Source organism: Akebia trifoliata, chromosome 3 (assembly GCF_017979445.1).
Source record: "Akebia trifoliata isolate Shusen 1 chromosome 3, ASM1797944v1, whole genome shotgun sequence".
Lineage (NCBI taxonomy): Eukaryota > Viridiplantae > Streptophyta > Magnoliopsida > Ranunculales > Lardizabalaceae > Akebia > Akebia trifoliata.
This window is the reverse complement of record NC_141377.1, coordinates 33,165,298-33,190,098: the sequence shown is the minus strand read 5'-3', so window position 1 is coordinate 33,190,098 and position 24,801 is coordinate 33,165,298. Positions and strand designations below refer to the sequence as shown.

General features: G+C 33.8%; 2 protein-coding genes across 2 annotated transcripts; both read right to left on the bottom strand.

Annotated features, from left to right (window-relative positions):
• Positions 1–3,530: 3,530 nt before the first annotated feature.
• On the bottom strand, positions 3,531–5,821 carry LOC147406464 (uncharacterized). The gene is made up of 2 exons (XM_086432785.1): positions 5,056–5,821; positions 3,531–4,256 (listed from the first exon to the last, which is right to left on the bottom strand). The coding sequence occupies exons 1-2, from the start codon at positions 5,660–5,662 to the stop codon at positions 3,643–3,645; spliced, it is 1,221 nt and encodes a 406-aa protein (XP_086288911.1). The 5' UTR covers positions 5,663–5,821; the 3' UTR covers positions 3,531–3,642.
• Positions 5,822–19,645: 13,824 nt separating this feature from the next.
• On the bottom strand, positions 19,646–21,760 carry LOC147406463 (uncharacterized). Its single transcript, XM_086434514.1, has one exon. The coding sequence runs from the start codon at positions 21,520–21,522 to the stop codon at positions 20,866–20,868; it is 657 nt and encodes a 218-aa protein (XP_086290640.1). The 5' UTR covers positions 21,523–21,760; the 3' UTR covers positions 19,646–20,865.
• Between the last annotated feature and the right edge of the window lie 3,041 nt (positions 21,761–24,801).

The following is a 24,801-nucleotide window of genomic DNA, read 5'->3' as shown; positions in this document are numbered from 1 at the left end:
CTTCATTTCACATGGAAGGTGTTGGTCTAGCTTGATATCAATGGTATAGTCGAACTTATCTTAACCCAACATGGTGAGAGATGACTACAACCTTGCTGAAATGATTTGGACTGCTTGAAGCAAACAACTTATATAGAATGCTCTCAAAGTTGCGTCAAGGCTCCACGACCGTAGATATGTTTTAGGAGTTCAAAAGATTGGTGAACAAGTATGAGGTTGTTATCAATGGTCAAATACAAACAAAAAATTGATCTAAGATGATCACAACACTCACACTATGAATTTCCAGTGATGAGATGAAAATTCGGTGGGACAAGAGGTTGTGTTATAACTGCGATAAACGTACATAATAGGCTACCGATGTAAGAAGATGCAAATATATTTGTTAGAAGGACGGGATGAAGTGGATGATGAAATATTCTAATTGAAATTACTCTTCCGTCTTCGTCTTGAGGACATGGTCAATTTTTAGAGGGGGGCATCATTAGGACTGTATTTTATTTAAATTAGTTTTCTATTTTTTGAGTATCTTCAAATAAAGAGGATTGCATCAGTATGAATTAGTAATTGGTATGTGTTTTAGTCAATTTGGACATGTCGAATTAGTTAGTTGTTAAGATTAGTACTCTTTATTTATATAAAAATGTAATTTCATTATTAATAATTAATAAATTTTTTTTCTATTTCAATCATGTTTTTATACAATCCTTGCTGTGTTGAGCACTTGATATCACCCTTTCTCTCGTTTAAGTGGGACATTAGGAGTTAGGATTAAGCTCCTAACAAATTAATTTTGCCTTACTCTATCACCTATTGGACATGGATGCTTTTTTATTTATTTTTTTTAGCTTTATTTTTCTTAAGTTTTTTTTTTTTTTTAATATATTTATTTCAAAAAATAGTTCAAACTATTTAAATGTTATTTCTTTATTGCCCAGATCTTGATTATCTTGACTCATGCCATGTTTTGTTTTTAAATCTTGAGATTTGCATCGTTGACTCCGTCTTCCAATCAAGCCTTTAACTTCTTTTTTCTCTCTTTCTACCCAATCAGAGAAATCAGCCAGATTGATGAATGATTGATTTCCTCATTAATTTGAGTTCTCAAAATAAAAGCTCTAATAAAAAAAATAAAAAAGAAAAAAATTAAAAACCCACCAATTCATCAGTTTGAAACTATCAAATTTCCTCAATTACTTGTTTTCATAGCACATCAATTAAGGAAATTACATATAACACACCAAAGACCATATGTGGACACATGACGGAGTTTGGAGGAAAAAAAGAAGATAGCAACAAGGAAGTCGTTGTGAAATCAATCCGATGACAGCTAACCTTTGATTTTTTTCCTCGATCACTCACACTCTTATAACTAGTATCCCAAGAGTTCCGAAGAAATTTTCTAATCAAAATAAAATAAAAATCGAAATCATAGAGCTTATTCAAAAAAGAGAAATGGCAAAAAATGAGTATGGTCATTATAAATAAAAGGAAAATGCTGGAATGACACAAACGGAGACACAAAAGTGACAAATATGATGTGGTGGCGTGCACATAAGCATAGATGCTTTTTACTCGTATCTCACGGAAATGTGCATGACACCACAACTTTTTGTCACCCTTGTGTCTCTTTTTGTGTCACCTCAGCACGACTCTAAATATAATGGTTATCTGCACCAAAAAACCAAATTTAATTTCATTGCTTGGGATAAGGCTTTGATGATGATCATGTTCTATAAAAGAAAGTTGGTGAAGCAATAAACACTCTCTTGATTTTTTTTATGTGTTGGACAACCAAGTGATGGCCCAAAGTTAATGATGGGCCAAAATTTATAAGGTCAGTGGGCCCAAAGTACTGTGCTTAATTGTTTATTAGAAATGGGTCTTAAATTCCAACTCTATTAAATCATGAATAATCCTATCTACCAAAATGTCTCTATTTGGTCAAACATTAACCATCCTTCTGAATAAACTTGGAAGAAACGCAAATATAGAGTGCTAAGGGTCCCTTGGTCCCATATCATTTAAACCCTAACCCTTAAAAAAAAAAAAAAGAGTCGTGATTTTCGGACTTGTTTTTTTTTACTTGGTCTGTACTAGAATGACGTGGCAAGGGCACAGAACCATAGATTGTTTTTTTGGGGATACAAAAGCAAAAAAAGATTTACAGGTCTGTGCCCTTACCATGTCATTCGAGTAAAAAAACCGAGTCGGAAAAAAATATCTTAGGCCAACCAAGTGGTCCATCCATTTGCGTCTGACCTGGCACAGACATGGGTGGGTCCCACAAACTAAGGGGTTGAACCCTAACCCCAATGGTCCCTAATGAGTAAAAAGCTGACCAGACCCTTAAGTTTAAGGGTCCCTCCCTTCCCCCACATGGAAAAAGGCAACTGACTCTTGGGCTATTTCTAATGCTGTATTGCTTTCAACATCTTCACTTGAAAGGCAACCACTTATTCTAAGGAACCTATCTGCTTTAATTTTTTTCTTCCTAGAAAACAATGAATTTGTTCTCTTCCTAGAAAACAATGAATTTGTTCTCTTAAGCTTTTTTCAGAGATGGGTTCTTCTTTTAACTGTTTCTTATCAGTGAAAAACACTGTAAAGTAAAGGCTAGAAATTAAACAAGATTAAAATCATAAGGAACTCACTAGTAAAATCAGATAAGCATAAACCAATTAATTAGTTAGGTTGTGTTTGGAGCAGAATTTGAGGTGCGACTTTTAGCTTTCGTCCACCAAAAAATACTTCCCAAAATCAAAAGTATGTACTCTACTTTGGAATTTCTGAAAAAGCCATAAGCCGAAATCCGAAAAAGGGTCTAGAAGCTGAAGCTGCCTGAACCCACTTTTGGCTTCTCATTTTTTATGGAAGCAGGATGAGATTAAAATTATGGGATTTTACGATTTTGCAACAAATATGTCCCCATTTGTCTTATTAAATATTTAAAAAAAAAATTCAATACTATTTATAAAGTTATCTCGTCTCCTCGTCGGATACTGGAAACTGTTTTTTAGTTGATTTCGTCAAACATCCCACAGCTTATGCAAGTGCTTCTAGAACTCAAAAAGCTTATTTTAAGAAAGTGATTCCATAGAAGAACTTTGGTTGAAAGTAAAGCTGCGCCAAATAGGTCCTTAGCAAAATATTATACATCATAAGGCCCATACAACCAAAAGAGGGAAAAATTTTATGTAGAGTGTGTATACCAAACAATGGCTATTTCTAAATCCTAGATGCACAATTGTATACGAGTGTACGAATCACGATGTAGCCTTTTCACATAATCCAAACACAAGTGAATTATTTTTGAGGCATCAAAGGTCCCTATCATGTAGATAACAATGCACATGTAAGGCAAGGGAAGACAAAATAATAGAGACCCAGCTAGGAGATCTGATGTATCAAATAAACAGAATTGATGGGACAACGACAACCATTCGATCAAAGTGTATGGTTTAGAGTCTGACCCAAAACCTATTACATGGCTTTGAGATAAAACATGCAAGAAAGCAAGAACACAGAAACATGTAAAACATGTTGAATTAAAAGGTATTTTAACAACATCAAAGCAAAGATTACATAACCAAATGTTTATGTAACATAACCAAAACATGAAACCATAGATGAACTAAATCACTAAAAGCCTCTATAGATCACAACAAAACAAGGCAATATAGCCTTGGGATTGGACACAAATAATTCATCTAAATCCGAGTACATCCCAGCAGCACCAGCAACCGAATCAAACTCTTCTACACTAGAATCTTGATTTCTTTTCACCCTTCCAGCGATCACTCTACAAACCAACATTGCCCGTTTATCGTCTTCGGATGAAATTCGAGCAATGTCATGGGCTTTCCCACTAGTAGCTGTCGTGCAGATCCCTCCTTCAACAATGACTCCATCGTTCTTGAACCCATTCCTTATAATGCTACAAACATTACATTGGGGGATCAAATTGCAAAGATTTGAAGACCCATTCATGCCAATAGAGCAAACAAAGGTTGTGCAATGGAACCTCAGTAGCTCGTTACCGTCCGCTACACATCTTGGATACTTCTTTGCATGTTTGCTTGCTTTTGCTTTGATAGAGTCCCTATAATCTTCAAATCTAGTAATGGTTTTCTGACTGTTTTGGACTTTGAGGATCCTGTCAATCTTGCATATTGGTGCTTGTTTCTTCAACCAACTTGATTGAAATATGATCTCTACTATGTTCCTACTTGTATCTTCAGGACCCAATTCAGATACTGTGAAATTTTACAACAAAAATAAATAAAAAATGGAGGAATTAAATTAGTGAAATGGGTATTAAAATTCAACTGAAATCAGATTTTTGGGTATAAGAATTATAACAACTAGATGCCATTATTGAATTCTAATTCAAAAGGAGTAAAATACAATTAAAATTATAATTCCAAGTCTAGTATTCTCTGCCGAAAATAGTTCACTGAAACTGGAATAACATAACAGTAACAGATTGAAAAGGAAATTTATATAAAACCAAATGTAACACCAGGAAAAAATGAAACAAACCCAAACAAAACAAAGTATAAAAAAGTCAAGAAAAAGGAAGAAATTTTGAAGGATAAAAACGAATGTAACATCAAAAAAAAAAAAAAATGTAACAGACCCAAACAAAACAAATTATAAAAAGTAAAGAAAAGGAAGAAATTTTGAAGGATTAAAACAAATGTGACACCAACAAAAAATGTAACAGACCCAAACAAAAAAAGTTATAAAAAGCAAATAAAGGAAGAAATTTTGAAGGATAAAAACAAATGTAACACCAAGAAAAAATATAACAGACCCAAACAAAACAAATTATAAATAGTAAAGAAAAGGAAGAAATTTTGAAGGATTAAATCAAATGTAACACCAAGAAAAAATGTGACTGACCCATACAAAACAAATTCTAAAAAATAGAGAAAAGGAATAAATTTTGAAGGATAAAAAAAAAAAATGTAACACCAACAAAAAATACAACAGACCCAAACAATTTTTCTTTTATATGAAAAGTAAAGAAAAGGAAGAATATTTGAAGGATACCTGCATGTCTAACAGATTGGTGAAGCTCCAAATTCTCAGGTTTCATGAAAACCTCTCCACATTCAGGACAGGGACAGAGAGTAGACCTTAGAGAAGAAGAATCTCTAGATACCCCATGAGATGGATCAACAACCATTCTACACTCATAACATCCTGAGAATCTCCTTAGTTGCATTCCTCTAAATGATCCACTAACAGAAGAACGAGAAGACAAAGACATTGATGAAGAAGATGAAGACATAGAAACAACTCCATTGATCTCATTTAAAGGAGCTTTAATAGATCTGCTAGAAGTAGAACCATTAACATTAGAAGAAGCACATTTCTTGTTTTCTTCAGGAGAACATGTTTGATCAGGTCTGTGCATCACCTTTGTGTTGTTACATAGAGAACCAGAACATCTCATTTTCTTGCATTTCTTACTGTTTCCTTCAATGGGTTCTTTTTGTTTTTGTTGTTGTTGTTGTTGTTCTGTTTGGAGATGTTTACAAGTTAAGAGGCTCCTCACAACTGCCCATGAAGGTGGTTTCTCTGTATTTTTTGGTTTATGGGTCTGGTTTTGGTGGTTTTTCTTGATGGGTTTTTTGGGATTTCTTGTTTCTTCCATTGATGAAGAGATTTGAAGATGGTTTTTGAGATTGAAATTTTAATGGGTTTGTGTTTATTTCAAATGGGTTGATGAGGAACCATGGAGTGAGAAAGAAAGGTTGCAGAGCAGAGAAGGAGCTTCTGTTGTGGACTGTGGACAGATTTGGTTTTTGGGAAATATGATGGGCGTTTTGGGTATTTAAAATTTCATTAATTACAGGCCCTAATTAGTAGCTAATCACAAAGAAATCATGTGATGCTTCCCAAGAATCTAGCAATTAAGTAATCATGAGATATCCATATGCCACGTGTCACTTTTAATATATATATTTTTATTTTATAGTTAACATTTACATCAAATCCTATTTGGACATTTGTATCCGTTTGATTTGGGCTTTTCATGAATAGGCCCATGTATATTTTAAAGCCCACAAAACAGTGTGACTTACTTGTGTAGGTCCACCAAGAAATGAGACAAATATCTATGATAAGTTGGCAAAATAGAAAGACGGTTTTGATATGTTTTTGAGTTGGGCCACATCAAACTTTTGATGCACAAGTTGTCAGCAAAAATGATTTTCTATTGTGTAATCTGGACCAGTGCACGTGGAGTTGGAAACCTCCGAGATGTCAGGCTTAAATATATGGACAGATTGCGGATCCCTTACCGGGGGAGATGCACAGATAGACTCATAGTATTAAAGCTTGACTCGAACTCGGCCGAGTCAATTTGACTTGACTCAACTAGATTTTGAGGTGACTCATCTTTTAAAATTCGATTGCACCAGCTCATCAAGTTGGTTAGGGAAATCATGGATTCAGTTCATCAACTTGGTAGAGAAAATAAAAAAATGAAAATGTATTGAGTCAGACCATAAATAAATTGAATTTTGGTTTCTATATTTAATATTTTTAGGGAGAGAGAATATAAATATTATTATTATTATTTTAAAATATTTATAAATATAATATACTTTCTTTAGAGGTAGATCGGAGTTTTGCCTCGAATAACTCTACTTAGTTATGAGAATATGCTCCTTGCTCCTCTTTGATAGCACATGTACGGTACCTGCCAATAATCTTCTAACGATCAAGTTAGAATTACAGAGAAGGTTTTGTAAGTGTTCGTTTCAATATTCAATTCAACGATCCAAAAAAGCCCCTTTTTGCTCTTAGTCATCCCTTGGATATACAAGGTCTCCCCCGAATTAGGGTTTCCCGTTCATTTGGGATTTGATCATGGGCAATCCCGTTATTGAAGTAATTTCAAATCGAATTGGAATCTTTTTTTATCCATGCTCCAAGATTCTTGGGATTTCTCCTAGAATCTTAGAGCTTGATATGCATGTTATGTGCGAATATTCTGATTTAGTCTTCCCTACCAGTAGGGCAGATCTATATCTATGTACTGCTCTACTGCTAGGTAGAGCTGAGTTATTGACCTGCTTCGAGTTCCACTTCTCCTTTTTAATTATTATTCTTCTATTTAATTTATGCATTCATAGGGATACATGTAAGGGTCTAGTACCGATTTTACTCTCTACACTTTTTTTTTTTGTTGACATGTTGATCAATTCTGGGTTGTCAACTTGACTCGATTCGATGGGTATTTTAGTCAACTTGGGTTTTTAAATTTAGGAAAAGTTACTTAAAGGACCCTCACGAAAGAATTTTTTAATTAATCCCTAAGTTTTAGGGTTTCTCTTAATAGTCCATTTAGTAAAAATTTTTTTTCTAATCAGTCCCTGAATCCCATTCATCACATTTCTCACGATTGAATGTCCTAATTGTTCGAACTCATTATTTTTCGTAAAAAAAAAAATATATATTTTCGGCATTTAAATCGAGTTTCAAAGACTATTTCGTCAAAACTTTTTTATGACGTATGTAAAAAAACTAGGATTGTTTCAATTTTTTTTCTTCGTTTTAGGATAAAAATTGATCAAGGGTGGTTCTTTTGGTTTGAAATCATCTAAGACAAATCTAGTTTTTATTCAAATTTTCATGTATTTTAGTTTGAAAGAACTCGAAAAATAAATATAGATAGGTTTTACTAGCGTCAAGTTCATCACTTTTTACTGTCGAGTTTGACATTTAAAAAAAATTTTGAATTTAACAATAAAAATTGGTGAGCTAGACAATAAAAAGTGGTGAGCTTGACAATAAATAAAAGTGGTGAGCTCGACAATAAATGAAAATTGTGAGTTCGACAATAAAAATATTGACCTCGACAATAAATTAAAATTGGTGAGCTCGCCAATTATGAGGGATCAATAAGAAATTTTTTTTTTTACTAAATGAACTATTAAGAAATAGTCCAAAACTTAGGAACTATTTAAAAAAAATCCCTCCGCCAAGGTCCTATGAATAATTTTCCTTAAATTTATAGCATAGATGTCATATTCAACATATCTTTACCTGAAGAGAGAAAGGTGAGAATTATTGTTATAATTTGACATTAAATAATTTTAAAATTACAAAAATAACCTTGAATCTTAAATCTATATTTACAGTTAATAATATATGCATACTATAGTTAAAATAGTCTTACATCTTAAACATGATAAAATATCTAAACATCTAGGAATTTCTTTAACTACTTGTTTTTTTCTCCCATATTTTCTCCTTTAGGGTTTTCTAAAATATTTTATTATCGAATCAATTCTAGTTGGGTTCGGGCATATAGGGGCAGAGCTAGGATTTTGCCCACAGGGGGACAATCAAGAGTAAATTATTTTTTGTGAAGGCAAATAATAGTGAATTTTTTTTATATGGAGATAATAGCAGCATATTTTTTTTTATCTGTCGTTGTTATCTGTCATTATAACTAATAAATCATTAAAGACTTTGAAAAATCTTGTGGGGACAACTACCCCAATTATCGTCCTTGTAAATCCTCCCTTGTAGGCATAGACATCGGATTGTCCATACCTATCCATACTTGAACCCGAACTTAATATGATTATAGTTTAAAAATATTTTTTAAATATCTTTGCTTCTTTCTCATTCACAATTCATACTTTAATTAATCATCATCATCTTTTTTATGACAAATAATTATAAAATATTTTTAATATTTTCTTATACTAGATAATTTCTCATTCACAATGCATACTTCACACTTTAGTTAATCATCATCCTCTTTTAAAAGAAGTTGCAAGCATGCTTTTTTTAACATACCATTTATCTTTATATAATTGTAAATTATATATATATTTTTTACATACCATTGATCATTATTATTATTATTAAATTATCTAGTATTAATGAGGAATGAGCCAACCTAACTTGGGTTGGGCTTGGGCACGGGTTGGTGTTTGTCAAATGTGAGTTGGGAGCAAATTGATCTCCAATCCAGTCAATCTGCCTGAATTGTAGACGTTGTTGTGATATTTGTCAAAGAGACTCTTATATATAAGTTGGAAGAAGAAAAAAAGAAATAACTCACACATACATATTCCTCTCCACCAGAAATTTCTTTCTTATTAGAGTATACATTTCCCTAACTTTGATGAGTTATGCTACATTGCCTGTCTTGGACACTACGTTCAACATTGAATTGATGTGGTAGTGCACAGATAACCATTTTTTGCAAGATACAAGTTAAAATCAATGGTTGGACGGTCTAACTCAATGCCCAACGCAAGTAGTCCATCATTTTCCGAATTATTATGATAGTTGTCTCAAAACCATTTCCACAAATAGGATTGAATGATACCGTCGCATTACCACAGTTCTTGCATTTTCATACCCTTTTTCGTGGGATTTCATCTTGGTTGATCTAATACAAATCTCGAGACGGTAAATATACAAATCTGATGGAGTGCATATTTTTACTTATAAGTTACTTTGTCATATATTTTTTCTAAGTAAATGAAGTCATAAACCACCTTCCTTTTCTTTAAATCCAAATCATTTGTCTAAGTTGAAAGATGTTCTTGATGATCTTTGTCAAATTTAAAGCTATAAAGAGTAGTAAAAAATAATCAAAATCAGTGAAATATAATCCTTTTTTCAAACCTTCTCAGAATCGACGGATAGGCGGGTCCAGAAGTTTTATCTCATGATCGGACGGTTAAGATCCATTGAATCCCCCCTTCAGAAGGTTGGCACATCATCTAGATGGTTTGTGCTTAGTACAATATGTATACACCACTAGTACGAGAAAATTAAAGCCTGATTTGATTCTCTTTGCCGAAGATAGTTTAAGGCAAAGTAAGCAGCTTTAATTAGATTCTCTTAATGATAATTATTTATTTACTTTTGGCTTTTGATTTTCAAATTTCTATTTGAATAATTTTGAACGGTTTAAAAGGCTAAATATTGCAATAAATACGGTTTAATGTAGAATTTATTTTGGGAAAAATTACTTAAAGGACCCTTACGGAAAGGTCTCTTTCTAAATAGTCCCTAAGTTTCAACGGTTACTTGGTAGGACATTTAGTAAACTTTTTCTTTCTAATGGTCCTTGGACCTCCTCTCTTACATTTCTCATGATTGAATGTTTTAATTGTTAGAACTCATCGTTTTTATCCAAAAATTGGATTTTTGACATCTTAATTGAGTTTTGGAGACTCCATTTTGTCATAAAGGATTTAAGAAAGAAGAAGAAACTATTTCTAAGGGTTTTTTTTTTTCACTTTTTTTCCCATAGTTTTTGGATGAAAATTGATCAAGAATGATTCTTTTGGATTGAAATCATTTAAACAAGTTGCTATCTCAAGTTTTTAGTCAAACTTTCCATGTATTTTAGTTCAGAAAACTTGAAAATTGTACCAATAAAAAGTGGTGAGTTTGACAATAAAAATTGTTAACTCAACACTAAATAAAAAAGCATTGAGTTTGATAGTAAAAATTGCGAATTCGACGAGGGATCACTAAGAAAGAAATTTTTTTTACTAAATGTCCCATCAAACTACCATGCAAAACTTAGGGATTATTTAGAAAGAAACCCTTCTACGAAGGTCCTTTAAGTAATTTTCCTACTTATCCTCTCACTTTAAACCATTAATGGATTGAATCATACCATAAATCACTCAAACACAATCATATAACTTAGGGTTTGGATCAAAGATTTGGAATCCAATCCAATAGCATATCAATATATATATTGGGGAAAGCTAACATCCAATACTTCGTGGGGATATTAGCATTGTCTAACACTTTTTTTTTTTTTTCAATAATAATCCTCTTCATTTTGTCTTTTAGTGAAAAGAAAATGTTATATTAGTTTTTTACACAATAAAAGAAAAAAAAAAAATAATTAATCGAGGTTGAAAGGGAATTATATTTCCCGAAAATAATTACGGGTTTTGGCAAGAAGTTGAAGATGAATTCCAACCATTCTTTGTTTGTCTCTCGTAGAAGACATGGTCAAGGGTTGTGTCATCAGCTTGAAAGCCCATGAAGTACCTCTTATTTGAAAAAAAAAAAACAGAGGGGTAAGTCAAAATTATACATAAATAATTTATAACTTTATGATAATAAAATGAGTCTAGTTGAATTTAAGTATATCCATGTTAAGATCCAGATAAAAATACGACCTTGAATCCAAATCTAACTTGGATCATATTACTCTAAAGATCCAAACCCACCAAATTTAATTTTCGGATCACTTCGATTTTGCATCAAGACCAACCCAATTTATGCCTTAATAATAGGGTAAATTACACTTTCACCCCCTATGATTTGACAAAATTCAATTTCGACCCCCTACATTTTATAAAGACCATTTTACCCTTTTTAAAATATTATTCTTTTTTATAAACAAAAATACCTCAGTGAAAAATGAATTTACTTATGAATGCTTAGCCATCGATATTTTTATAATTTTAAAATTTCATTTTTTAATAAAACAAAGATAAAATGAGAGTATAAAATAGTAAAATAACATCTCAATTTTAACACAGTATATGAAAGGGAAGGTAAGTGCAATTGTCAAAATGTTAGGGGGTCAACAAGAAATTATGCCAAACCACAGGGGGGGGGGGGGGGCAAAGTGTAATTTACCCTTAATAATAAGAGTGATATACATATATTTTTAATTTTTCCCAGGTAATTATTTTGGCGGGAATATTAAAAACCCATGAAACGAACTTTCTTCTTAATAATTAAATTAAAACTATTTAGAGACTTTAAAAAGCATTTTTTAGTGAAAAATAGAGCATATTATTGTGTGGTTATCTGTGATGATTGTCGGGAAGTGATGGGGAAAGCTATAATATAATTTGCGTTCAATACTGTCCTTTTCTGAAAATGATGGTACCAGGAAAGTGGGGGACACTAGTTCATGGAAACTGAACATATCTGTAGTTTTTGAGATTCCTCACATCCTTTTTTTGGGTCCAAATCACGAGAAAATAATTCTGGTTTGAAATGATCAAGAGTGGGCCTGATACTACATTACCGTCGATTGATTGATATGTCATTTAATCATATAATCTAGGATATTGGTCAAGGTTTTCAGATCTTATAAGATCATGATTCGATAGTATATATCTTGAATAAACGTATAAGTTTTTTTGGATCAACTTCAAGGGACTCGTGAAAAAATACGAAATCTAACAATCAAGATAAAATATGTATCCCGAGGGTACATTACATGTCCCTAGTGTAAATCTCATCTAATATTAGATATTATGTTTTAATGATTAGGATTTCATGTTTTTTTTTTTTTTATGATTGATCATATCTCAACCCCTTTTTTTAGATGAGTGTAATATCATCTAAGCTAAAGGAGAAGACCAAAAAGGGCATAACCCCAAGGGGTTGGCTCAATGGTAATTTTGGACTGATAAGTGGTTAATGCCCATAGGTCATGAGTTTAATAAATTCTTTAAGGGCACTTGTGAAGGCACACCCTCACTTATCTAGTGCATGTGATGTGGGAACGTTGCACGTGCCCCGGGACTGATCCTTGGACAAGACCATGGTTTATGGATTAGGCAAAACTCAAATACAGGTTGGTCCGTTGTCTATAGGGATACCTGGTTATCAAAAAAAAAAAAAAAAAAACAAAGACAAGAAATCTGATCTAAACAATAAGAAAAAATAAAAATGTAAATTCTTACAAAGCATCTTAAAAATAAAATCTTCAAAATAAATTTTTTGAATTCTTTTAATAACTTGCACAAGTGTGATTTAACGAAGTTAAAAAAAATGCATATGATGAATCAATTTGATTTTATGTCGGATGAATAAATCATTGGCATATTTATCCATTTAAACAAATGATAGAGAAGTATAGAGAAAAGCGAAACATCTCTTATAATTTATATTGATAGAGATAAAGCATATGATGTACCAGAACAGTAATTTAATTTGAAGGCTATTAGTAAAGAAAAGAGTTCTTAATTGATATATAGACATAATTAAAGATGTGTATGAAATGTTTGTGACTAATTTGGGAGTAAATGTAGAAGAGACAAATGAGTTTCCAAGTACAATTGATTTACATAAAAAATTGACTTGGAGCCCTATTTGCTTCTACTACTTATAGATGAAGTAATTGTTCATATTCAATACCACATACATTGATGCATGTTATTTGTAGATAATCATTTTCGTAACCAATTTTGTTATTTTTGGATTTATTATACATAAAGATGGATAGATTGAGGAAGATGTTGCTCATTGAATCAAAGTTGAATGGTTAAAGTGGAGGTATGGTTTTAGAGTGCCATGCTACCGATTTATACCAATCAAATTAAAAGAAAAATTCTATATGACATTACTAAGACTAATTATACTTTATGAAGATGAATGTTGGACGATCTAAAAATGTCATGTTAATTTAATGGTTTTGAGATTAATATGTGGAAAGAGCAGGAAATATTGAAATGGTTTGAGTACATTCAAAGGAGGTCGATATAACCTTAGAAGGAACATACAAGTTAAAGATTCTAAAAGAATGAGAGGAAGATCCTAAAGAACGAGTAGGTGCCAACTAACTTAGTTGGTAAAGTCTACATTGATGATTCCACAATATTGGGTTCAAGTCTTGCCTGCAACAAGTTACCAATCTCATTAAAAACAAGATTCTAATAAAAAGTGCCCAATGTGGATCAGGATACTGAAAATGATATAAACTTACTTTTAATAACAAAAGACATGACTATATATAAAATTGAATGGAATAACATGGTTTGTTTATGACCCCAAGTCTTTGGAATAAATCTTCAATGATGATGATGATGACCCCAAATTAGAGAGAACCTTTCTACAAGCTCAATACAAAGTCATGCAAACCATTTTTCCTTTTATCCTATGTATATATTTACCACACAAAGACTTAATGAAATCATAGAATGTCACAATCTCGTCAATGTGCTCTGGAAGTGGAAAGGGTTGCGATGATCGAGGGGTCAAAATGGATCCATCACATTGTGGAATGGAATGACAAAGAGGAGTGCAACGAGTCCCACATCGAATATGAGAATGTTCAAAACATGGGCTATGAAGACATACTATATCCTACATGGTACGGTTGTAACTTGGGGGGGGGGGGGGTTCTGGCCCAAACTAGATCTGATTGATGGGTGAGCCTGGGTCAAGTAATGTAGAAGATGAATTGAGTCTGGGTTAGAATATCTCAACATGAACTCTATTCGGGTTGAGGGACCGGGCAACCTAACTCAACTCGATGCCAATATACTAATATATAAAAAAATTTATATTAATTATTTTTTATTCCACCTTATTATTATGGCTTGAAGACAATTATATATTATTAATGTGGGTTCTGGTATTGTTGAGTGTATATTTTCCTCCACTTTCGAGTGTGTCATTGCCTTGTCAAGCCTTGTGACCTTCTTATATTCATTGTTCTCCCCTTTTCCAATAGATTGGTCTTTTGGGGTAGTTGGTTGATAAATTTGAGGGTCCAACTCAAAGCCTATTTGCAATGAGTGGAGAGGCCCATGAGCTTAAAAAGAGAGAAACAATGCAATTTGTGTCTGATGTGGGATTAAACTTAACACCCCCTTGCATGCGTGGGCTAGACTTGGCCGAAGCACGTGGAGATATGATTTGGGTGATGTGGAGGAGAGAAAATCTCACTCTAATACCATGTTAAATTTAGGGGTCCAAATCAAAACCAATGGGCAATGAGTGGAGAGGCCTAGGAGCTTATAAGGAGAGAGACAAGGCAATTTGTGTCCGATGTGAGACTAAACTCAACAGATACCATGTTAACCAATCAACTACTCCAAAAAATCGATCTGTAGGAGAAGGGGAGAGCAATGAATCTAAGAGGGTCACAGGACTTGGTTGGGATATGACACACCTGAGCGTAGAGGAAAATATACACTCAACGCTCTCCCTCGCACATAAGGGTGAAAAGATTTGAACCCATGACTTATAAGAACCTAGCGCTCTGATACTATGATAAGTTTGAGGACCCAACTCAAAACTAATTGGCAATGAGTGGAGAGGCCCAACAACTTATAAGGAGAGAGACAAGACAATGAGTGTCCGATGTGTGACTAAACTCAACATGTTTAGTATGGTTTGTTTAAATATTCTCTCAATGATGGATTTGGTGGTTGTATGTGATTTTATTTTTGATGTTGAATGTATTTAGATATAAAATTTAATTATTGATTGTAAGTGCATTTTTCGGGTTGTCGTTGATACCTTGTACAATGCATTACAAAAAAATAAAATTGGACACAAGAATAATCAAGAAAGAAAAGAATATGAGACGATGATTTCTTGACAAGGTTCCCCAAAAATTGTTAGGTACGTCCATGGGTTCATAAAGTCATTTCACTATAAAAATCCATGAAGACAATACAATAAATCCCCTCCACTATTGGTTGTCCCCTATACTACAAATCATTACCCTTTCTCCCCCTCCTTTAAGGATAAGATGTCTATTTATAAATTTACAACATGGTGTCTTCCAAAGCCTTTTGGAATTTGTAAGCACAATTTCTTAAATTCTCCAAATACACTTATAATTATTTGAAGAATATCTTTTTAATATTCTTCGAAGAATTTCACTTCGATATTGAGCGAGTAGTTTCATGAGAAGAGGATGACACAAAAGATGGCACATGGACGATGGACAATGTATGCAAGTTTTTGACTCCCACACTGATCAAAATGAAATTAGTGTTATTCAATAAGCCCAACCCTCCCAAAATTATGTAACTCGGGCTAACCCTAGCTCAACTTGATTTTTGAAGATCAAGCTTGGGTTAGGAAGTCCCAACCAATGGTCAATTTGAGTTGAGCTTGGGTTGGGGGTTCTACCACTTGGGTAGACCTATCCAAGTTGTAGTCCTACGACATTGTACAATGCATTTTAAAGCTGTGCAAGCTTCAGTCTAAAGCGAACAATATTATAATATTGTGGGCTTAGGGTATTACAAATGGTATAGAGTTGAGGATGAATTTTCCTAATTGGTGGGGAGGTTGTCACACCCTCACCAATGCACCATTGATTAGACATGGAAAGGGTTGTAGAGACCTAGGGGTTGAAATGAAATCGTTATATTGTAAGGTGAAATAGTAGAGAAGAGTGTGATTAGTCTCATTTTGAACAAGTGAACGTTTAGAACCTAGGCTATAAGAACAAACTAGACCCTACATAATACAACACGTTTTAAAGTCATACGAAATTCGATTCAAAGTAAATAATATCATATTGTTGTAGACCTTGTGCGGTACACAAAAGTGAGACCTTCTATTAATATGAATCACAGTACTTTCCAAGACAACACACTCAATAACTTTACAAGATAATAGTTGTTGTCCCATATTTTGAGAATGCTTCAATCAAGATTATCTTAATTTATTGTCCAGAATTGTAACAAGTCAAGTCGTATTTGAAGTTAACTTGTTTTAAAGTTATGCTAAAAACCATCCATAAGAGTTTCTTGAAATTAAGTTGTTTAGTTGAAGTTTTTGCTTCTAAAATTAGACAAATAAAATATATATTTAAAATAAATATTTTTGAGAGGAATAGGCCAAAACTTAAGTCTTTTTTCATGAGTGAGACTAGCATGACTAACTTAGTAAGACTTCAATTTTACTAAGGGTTGTTAGCTCACAATGTATCATCCAAAAACATTGAACAATGCAACAGTTATGTGGAGGATACAATTTTAAGAACTTGGGAAAAAAATTCCAAAAAAATAAAAAAGATTATCTTTCACTGTTGGATTTTAATTTTAAATTTGGAAGTTCAGTAGCCCATTTTCTACACCTTGGATGAGGTGCAAAACATTTATTTATTTATTTGAATCTGAGTTTTTTCATGAATTCGAAAATGTCGTAGTGTTGGATTGGATGCCAATGTGATAATCAATGTGGGCCTAAGGACCTTAGTAATCTTTGAAACTTACTAAGTTAGTAAGAAAATCAATTTTCTCTTTTAGATAAGCCCTTGTCTTAAGTTGGAAAGGACACGGAAACCTACCCTGTTGTGGCTCGATTACAAGTTGATAGTCAACTGATTCGGCAGAAATTTAGTCGAACATTCTCAACACCCGACAACGAGTGCAATGAGCCAAACAGGCTGAACATGTTGGATGTCCGCAATTTGCACGATCAGCACCCTCCCACAGCAAAAACAAACAAAGCATATGTAGGTTGACGAGGGAGGAGTCATGTGGGGAGAAAAATTACAAAACTTACAGCAGTGCTCATGATCATGACCAGGTTTGTTGCAAACAGTGCAAAACAGATGGTCATATCTGGTACCAAAAGGTCCATTACGTCCACGGCCCCAATTTCTATCACTCCCCTACCATGAGTATCAAAAGGCTAGAGAGAGAAGCAATAGCAGATATTTCATGAATGGTAGGGCTTGGATACAACAAGACCACACAACAATGCTTTTGGCTGAATATCGTTTCATTAACAGATTCTACGAGAAGGAAATGGGTTCATTGCAAGGCTTTGGGTGCAAAACTGCTCATACTTGGGTTGGAGTTCTCCTAAAAATGCATAAAATTGATGTCCCTCACATGATTGATAATTTTGGTTGCCTTGGGACAAAGCATAAAAAATGGCTCATAAGTTATCAAGCGATATGATACTGAATGGCTCCAAAATATTTTGTAAACAGACTATCCCCCTACTAATATCAAGCAATCTCACAGATTATCTGATAGATGCAAGTATCGTACTCAGCTAGATCATGGGTCTTAGTTAGGGATTCCTAAAGCTCATAAACAGTCTATTAGACAATGTAATTGATAGCAAACTGTGGATCATAGAGTTAAGAAGTCATCCAAAAATAGTGCAATTCTCAACCTCCCATTTGTCTGATTTAGGAGGTCCATTAAGAGGCCTAAGAATAGCCCCAATAAGATATTTCAACTTAAATCGACCTCCAATATAAAGAGGAAACAAGTGAAACCATGTCGAAAAACTATCAGCATTAAACTTGATGCTAGTGATAGGTTGGGTCACATTATTAGAGAGTAGAGAGAGGAAAGATATTTGAAGTCCATAACTCAATCACAAGGAGAATGGACCAACACACACACAATCCCAATCACAAAGAAACTCAAAAAACAAGGATATTAATAGCCTAGAGAACCATGAAACTCTCCAAGGCAAACGAAGACATCAAGTGAGACTAAAATAACCCAAAGCCATGTTAAAGTATCAAATTAGCCTCAAATGTCAAAACTATGACTGATTTCAGCAAACAAGGGTTGCACGATTACACACAAAATGAAGAAAAAGAAAACATAACTTCCTCAATTCTTACCAATTTGAAAACCACCTACCAATGGCTTCCTTAGTGAACAAAAAAGATCAAGAGACGTTCACTGGTTTTCTCTTCTATGGGCTTGAGATCTTCAGAAAACGCGACAACAAGACTTTTTCATGAAGCAGCCATTCTCTTTACTTATGTTTTACAAGTTGCACATTTAGAAGGTTTATCAACCAAAAGTATGTGGGTCCTATCCAAAGAAATCCCTAATGAAAAAATAAGGTAATGGGATGGTCTGAACAATCAGATCATTTGGCCAGCCAAAAAGAATATTATGAACATCCACAGAATAACTATATAAATTATGTTGTAGACAAACCCCACATATCCAATCTAAGAGATCAACTCTCGGATTCCTTTCCATCAAAGCCAACTCTATCCATGAGACAAATCAAAGAGAAGGTCCAACATAACAAAGGATGCCTCTTTGTCCGACCTTGACCAATCCAAGGTCCAATAATCAGTTCATGTACTAGTGGTTGTATTTGTAACCCATTTGTGCATGACCAGAGCTCCAACCATGTTCAACCCCCTTTCTGGTGATCTCTATGTGAGAATTACCATCTGTCTTATCCACTGTGTTTTCATACATCCCTTTAAATCCTTTGGAACTTACCAACTGGAGAAAGGCCACAATCTTCTTCCACGTTGCGCACAACATTGCAACTCAGGCTACTAAATGGTTGGATTTTCTTTTTAAAATTTTATCCTATTTTATATAATTTAATCACCCTTTAGGTTCTACTAGTAGTTTCATTCTTACTGTTTTGGGTTTAGGTTTGACATATCGCATTTTGGAGATTGGAAAGCTATGATCTGTTGTTTCTGCTGGGTTTATCTCCACAATTGAAATTGGAGTTTAATTGAGGTTGTATATAATCAAATAGTTCACTTGTATTGTGTTCTAGTTGATGCTTCCTTGCTCATAAATACTGTTTGCATCAAGAATAACACCATCATCTGATCAAATTGTAGTTTGACTGAGAAGTTCTGTATGGTTCACAGAAGAGGGAACTTCTTTTGCCCTCCCACGCTAACATAAATATTATTAACATTAACACTTCTCCTATAAGTAAAAAAGGAAACATTTTTATTCAAAGAGAGGAAACAATAAACATGGTCAACAAGAACAGAAGAAAAAACTGATGGGGCGGGCTTGTGGGGCATCTGGAAGTAGCGGAATGCGAGAGTCTTCGAAACTAAGGAGTGCTCAATTCATGGTTTGTTTATCTCTTCCTTTGGAGTCAATTGTTCGAGGAATCAAAAGGGGTGTTTTTCGAGGATTTCACAGGGAGATGGGTTCGGGTTTGTAAAATTGGGTTCTAACTGGGCTTCGTGTGATTTTTGAGTTGTTTTTTTCTTGAGCTCTTCTCTATCTTGTTTTGGGTTTTGTCATCTCGACCATCCTTTTTTTTCTTCTGAATAAAAATTTCTTCCTATTAGGAAAAAAAAAAAAAAACAGAGGGGGGTGGGGGGGTGTTACAAGAAAAGGTCCCCCAATCTCAAGACAAAAGAAAGAGTCAAGAGTTCATGTCATATAGGAAAAAATTATCTGATCCACCCCTTAACGGATAACCCCTTAAACACCGACCTCTCAATGGATATCATTATTCATGTACAAGTCTTTTATCGTTATAAGGATAATGCATATGTGGTTCAAGCCCCACCAGATCTGTAAACATATTCTTGCTCAAAAAACATAAAAATAAATCAAGACTAGCAGACAACTATCATAATGGCGATAGCAATAACATGCAGCTTTATCTATAATAATAGACAAGAAAAACTTTTAATTATAGCCTTCTGGCCCGTACAAATTCAATCTAATGATGTAAATACCTTATAAAACTAACATATATATATATATATATCATTGCTTTCAGATGAAAATCATGCTAGAAAAGAATTTGATCCACATAAAAATACCATGATAGCTTAGTAGAATTTTGATGATAGAAACGACACACCCTTCACACAAACATCGAAATTAATTGGATGAAAGCAAACTAACTTCATGCGCTTCAGAGCAAGTACTACAAGAAATATACAATACATAAATCTTACTCTTTCAAACACTAAAAATGCTCAAACGACAAATACGTAAAAATAAAATAAAATAAATAAACGAATTGATTAGGCAGAACCCAAAGCAGACAATAATAACAAACAAATAATCAATGAAAACGATCTCCATTAAGTCCATATCAAAAGACATGTAAAACCATATTTTCTATTAACAATTACTCATAATAATACCAATTTACCCAAATCAGGCAAGCGAATCCAACCTTCAACCGAAACCCAACTGTTGATGCGAAAATCACCGAATTGCAAGCCATCTCCTTCTTCCCGGAACATTCTCTCCCCCCAACCCACCACTCGAAGAAAGAGAAACAACACGTAAATCAAATAAACACTATAATTCCAGCCAAACAATAGTAATTGTCTCAGAACCCAAATTCAGAAATAAAATAAAGATCTCATTCTCATTCTCATTTCTGATCGCTATTCGGACATTCCCTCGCAAAATGCCCCTGTTCTCCACAATTATAACAACCACCACCACCACCACCACCACTAGCACCAAATCTCCCTCCACCCCTACCACCACCACCACTAAATCTCCCTTCACCCCCACCACCACCACTAAATCTCCCTCCACCCCCACCACCACTAAATCTCCCTTCACCCCCACCACCACTTCCTTGGTAGCAATCCCTCGCTAAATGACCACTTTTTCCACAATTATAACAAGCGCCGCCACCACCACCACCACCATAACCTCCGCTGCCACCAATCCTCCCTCCACCACTCCTACCTCCTCTACCATAACTGTCATAACTGCCGTAACCGCCACCTCTGCCTCTTCCACCGGAGAATCCTCTACGACCACCACCACCACTACCACCGCCGGACATGTATGATCCATTCTGTCCGACCACATCGACGGCTTTCGTCCGACCATCATCACCATGGTCGGTCTCGAATTCTACTGGTTCACCCTCCGAAAGGGTTCTGAAACCATCTGATCGTATGGAAGTCTGATGGACGAAGAGATCTTCGGTACCATCGTCTGGAGTGATGAATCCGAAACCCTTCAGCCCATTGAACCATTTCACTACTCCAGTAGATCTCTTCACTTGCGCCATTACCCAAAAACCCTAACCCTGAAATTGAAAAAGTTTATTAATTTGGAAGAAAGAAAAAGTGATTTAAATGGATCTGTAAGAAAGAAAGGAAGGAAGGAAGAGAGTTGTTGGTTGTTCTCCTTCAGTTCAGGTTTCCTTGGAATTTAAAACGGTTGGTTTTGGAGCGTTTTATACGGAAGTTACTTCTTCTGTACTATACATCCTTAAAATACGGAGGATCTTCTGTGGTATAATTTCAATATACCCCTGAATTTTGAAAAATATTTCACATACCTCCAAATTGACTATGGTCTTCTTTCAAAGACTAGTAAAATGATTAAAATACCCTCAAATTCTCTTTAACCTCTTTACCAATGACAAGATCTCTCACCTCTTACATGAAATTCAAATAATCAAATTGCTTCGGAAAATGAATATTGGGTTGTAATTTGTGGGTTTTATTATTTTTAAGAATTGTGATAATCTATCTAGCCCACATGGCACACTCAATCGACTCTCATGACGTGACAAGTTTGAGAATCGTAGATTTGTATATATCGGGATACAAAAATTGTACTTCCCATAAAAATGTGTTTCCTAAGACATACAGATCTACGATTCGTGAACTTGTCACGTCAGGAGAGTCGATTGAGTGTGCCACATGGGCTAGTCATATTATCAGGACTCTTTTTTTAATGGTCATCTATAGAATTGTCTAAATGTATTATTTAGCTCCATATTTCTTTGGTAGGTGATAGATAATTTTAATAAGTGATTAATAGAACATTAATGATTTTCTAACTCAAAAATTTTCACTCAATCCGTACTCAGCTGATGTGGCAAGAGTACATAACCGTCGATCATTTTCCTTGTGTATCCCAAAGAAAAAGATCTATAATTTTGTGTCCTTGCCACCTCAGCCGTGTTCACATTGAGTGAAAATTTTTCTAGTTAGAAAATTAATACTCTTAATAGAATGCACATGAACTTGAGTGAAAAATGGAAATATGAAACAAATGCTAGAGACAAAAAAAAATATACCTGTAAATATATTATATCATATATATAGGTGGAATAAATATGGTATATTTAAAGATGGAATTATTAGAAGGAGACATTAACGGAGGAGAAACATAGAATATTAAAAAGATATAAAGTAGATTAAAAAGAGTGGCCATGGAATCACCTCTATTTGGAATAAGTCTTCTAAAGAAAAGCATATATCTTTGAGCCATGATGAGGTAGGAATCAATTTATTCCATCAATCACAAACCCACCCATTTTAAGAGGTGCACTTTGAATTAAATGTTGTTTTCCAGTCTTGAAAAATTATTTTATAATATTTAAGAGTTAAAAAGTGGGGGCAAAATGTATGAAAGGTATTTTAATCATTTTGAAAAATGAATGTTTTCTGTGAAATTTCACATGAAAATGATTTTAGAGTTTTAAAAAATATTTAAAATATCGAATATTGCTTTTAGAACACAATCGATCATCGGGAATCTTCTATAATAGAATGATGAATTGTTGGATCAAGCGAGTACGAAAAATGGAGTATCTACAGGGTTATTTTCATAATTTCGTGTGCATGTTATTATTATTTCGTAAAAAAAATATCTTCAACCTCCCTAAAAATCTTATATTATTCTTGTTCTTGACATCTGAATGCTGGGATAATATAAAATTCCAGGAGTGAAGGGTAAGAAGATTACTATATGTTTTGACTAATTGATAAATCACCAATTAATTCATTGATTCGAATTTAATCGCCATGCCTCATATTCAGAGAAATCTTTGAATTTTTTTTAAAGGAATTTTGTGTCTATTAAGTAAAGATGGAACATTTCTAAAATTCAAATTTCAGGTTATAAAAACCCTTTTCTTCTTACTTTTACTGTTTCAAAGGAGCCTTGAGGGTCTCAAGTCCCTTACACATCTACAAGATTAGTACACCGTTTGGCCATTTGAACACACCCTTTGCAATTGAGACCATGGTTTTAAAACTTTTGGACTTTTTGGATTAGACTTTGGCAAGTCGTAACAGACTTTTCCATCTCATTTTTTCAAATCAGCCAAGTTCGTCGACTTGAATCGATATCAATGTTTTATATATATATATATACAAAATCAAAGTTAAAGATTTGAAATGTTTGTGATTACTATAAAATTATATTTTTAATTGTAATGTCTTCTAATCCAGATTATAACCCAAAAAAAATTGAAATATGAGTATCCATTTTCCAAAAATCATGGAAAAAAATGTATATTTAGAGATGGAGGGAACATGTGAAGATTGAAGTCCAGTTCACCCATCAACAAAAAAAAAAAAAAAAAAATTGACGATAATCCCGCAGAATTGCTTTGCTTGTGTCGATAGATTTAAGTTTGGGAACACTGTTGTTTGATTTCAAGAACTAGACATAACTCCTATTCTTGGACTTAAGTTTGTTCATCCCAAATCATGCATACAATGCAAATTATCAGGGTTAAAAAAAAAAAAACCATCCTTACAATGCGGACTTCAAAATATGAATTTTTTTTCTTGACTGAGGATCCAATACAGTGTCTCGTTCCTATAGTAAAGGTCGGGTGTCTACATGACACGCTTTTATTGGAGTTTGAAAACAGAGGCTCTAAACCAAGCCCAATGTGTTTGAACTCCAACAAAAATGTGCCATGTTGACACCTAACATTGTTATAGGACCGGAACACCGTTCTGGATCGTGGCTTTTTTTTTCTTTCCACAAAAAAAAAAAAAAAATTGAGGGATCAAGGTGGCGGCAGCACCTCCAATCTCCGTCATTTAACTGATGCAAATTTCAGAAAATGTTCAAATAGATTAAAGGCCAAATAACAGAAAAATATGCACGCCTTGCTAGAGAGACGAGTTAAAAAAAGGAAGCAATTTCATTATAAAAAAGAATGAAAGGTGTATTTCTACATCAAGTCAGGTAATTTTCTCAAAAGCAAGCATTTGAAACATAGATAATATTTTTTCTTCTTTTTTCGAATAAGAGTATAGAGGTAGGAATCAATTTATTCCATCAATCACAAACCCACCCATTTTAAGAGGTGCACTTTGAATTAAATGTTGTTTTCCAGTCTTGAAAAATTATTTTATAATATTTAAGAGTTAAAAAGTGGGGGCAAAATGTATGAAGGGTATTTTAATCATTTTGAAAAATGAATGTTTTCTGTGAAATTTCACATGAAAATGATTTTAAAGTTTTAAAAAATATTTAAAATAACGAATATTGCTTTTAGAACACAATCGATCATCGGGAATCTCCTATAACAGAA

Coding starts and splice junctions, on each gene's coding strand:
- LOC147406464 (XM_086432785.1), bottom strand. CDS start 5,662: ATGGAAGAAACAAGAAATCCCAAAAAACCCATCAAGAAAAACCACCAA. Junction 4,257..5,055: donor CCAATCTGTTAGACATGCAG/GTATCCTTCAAA, acceptor AAAATTTCACAG/TATCTGAATTGGGTCCTGAA.
- LOC147406463 (XM_086434514.1), bottom strand. CDS start 21,522: ATGGCGCAAGTGAAGAGATCTACTGGAGTAGTGAAATGGTTCAATGGG.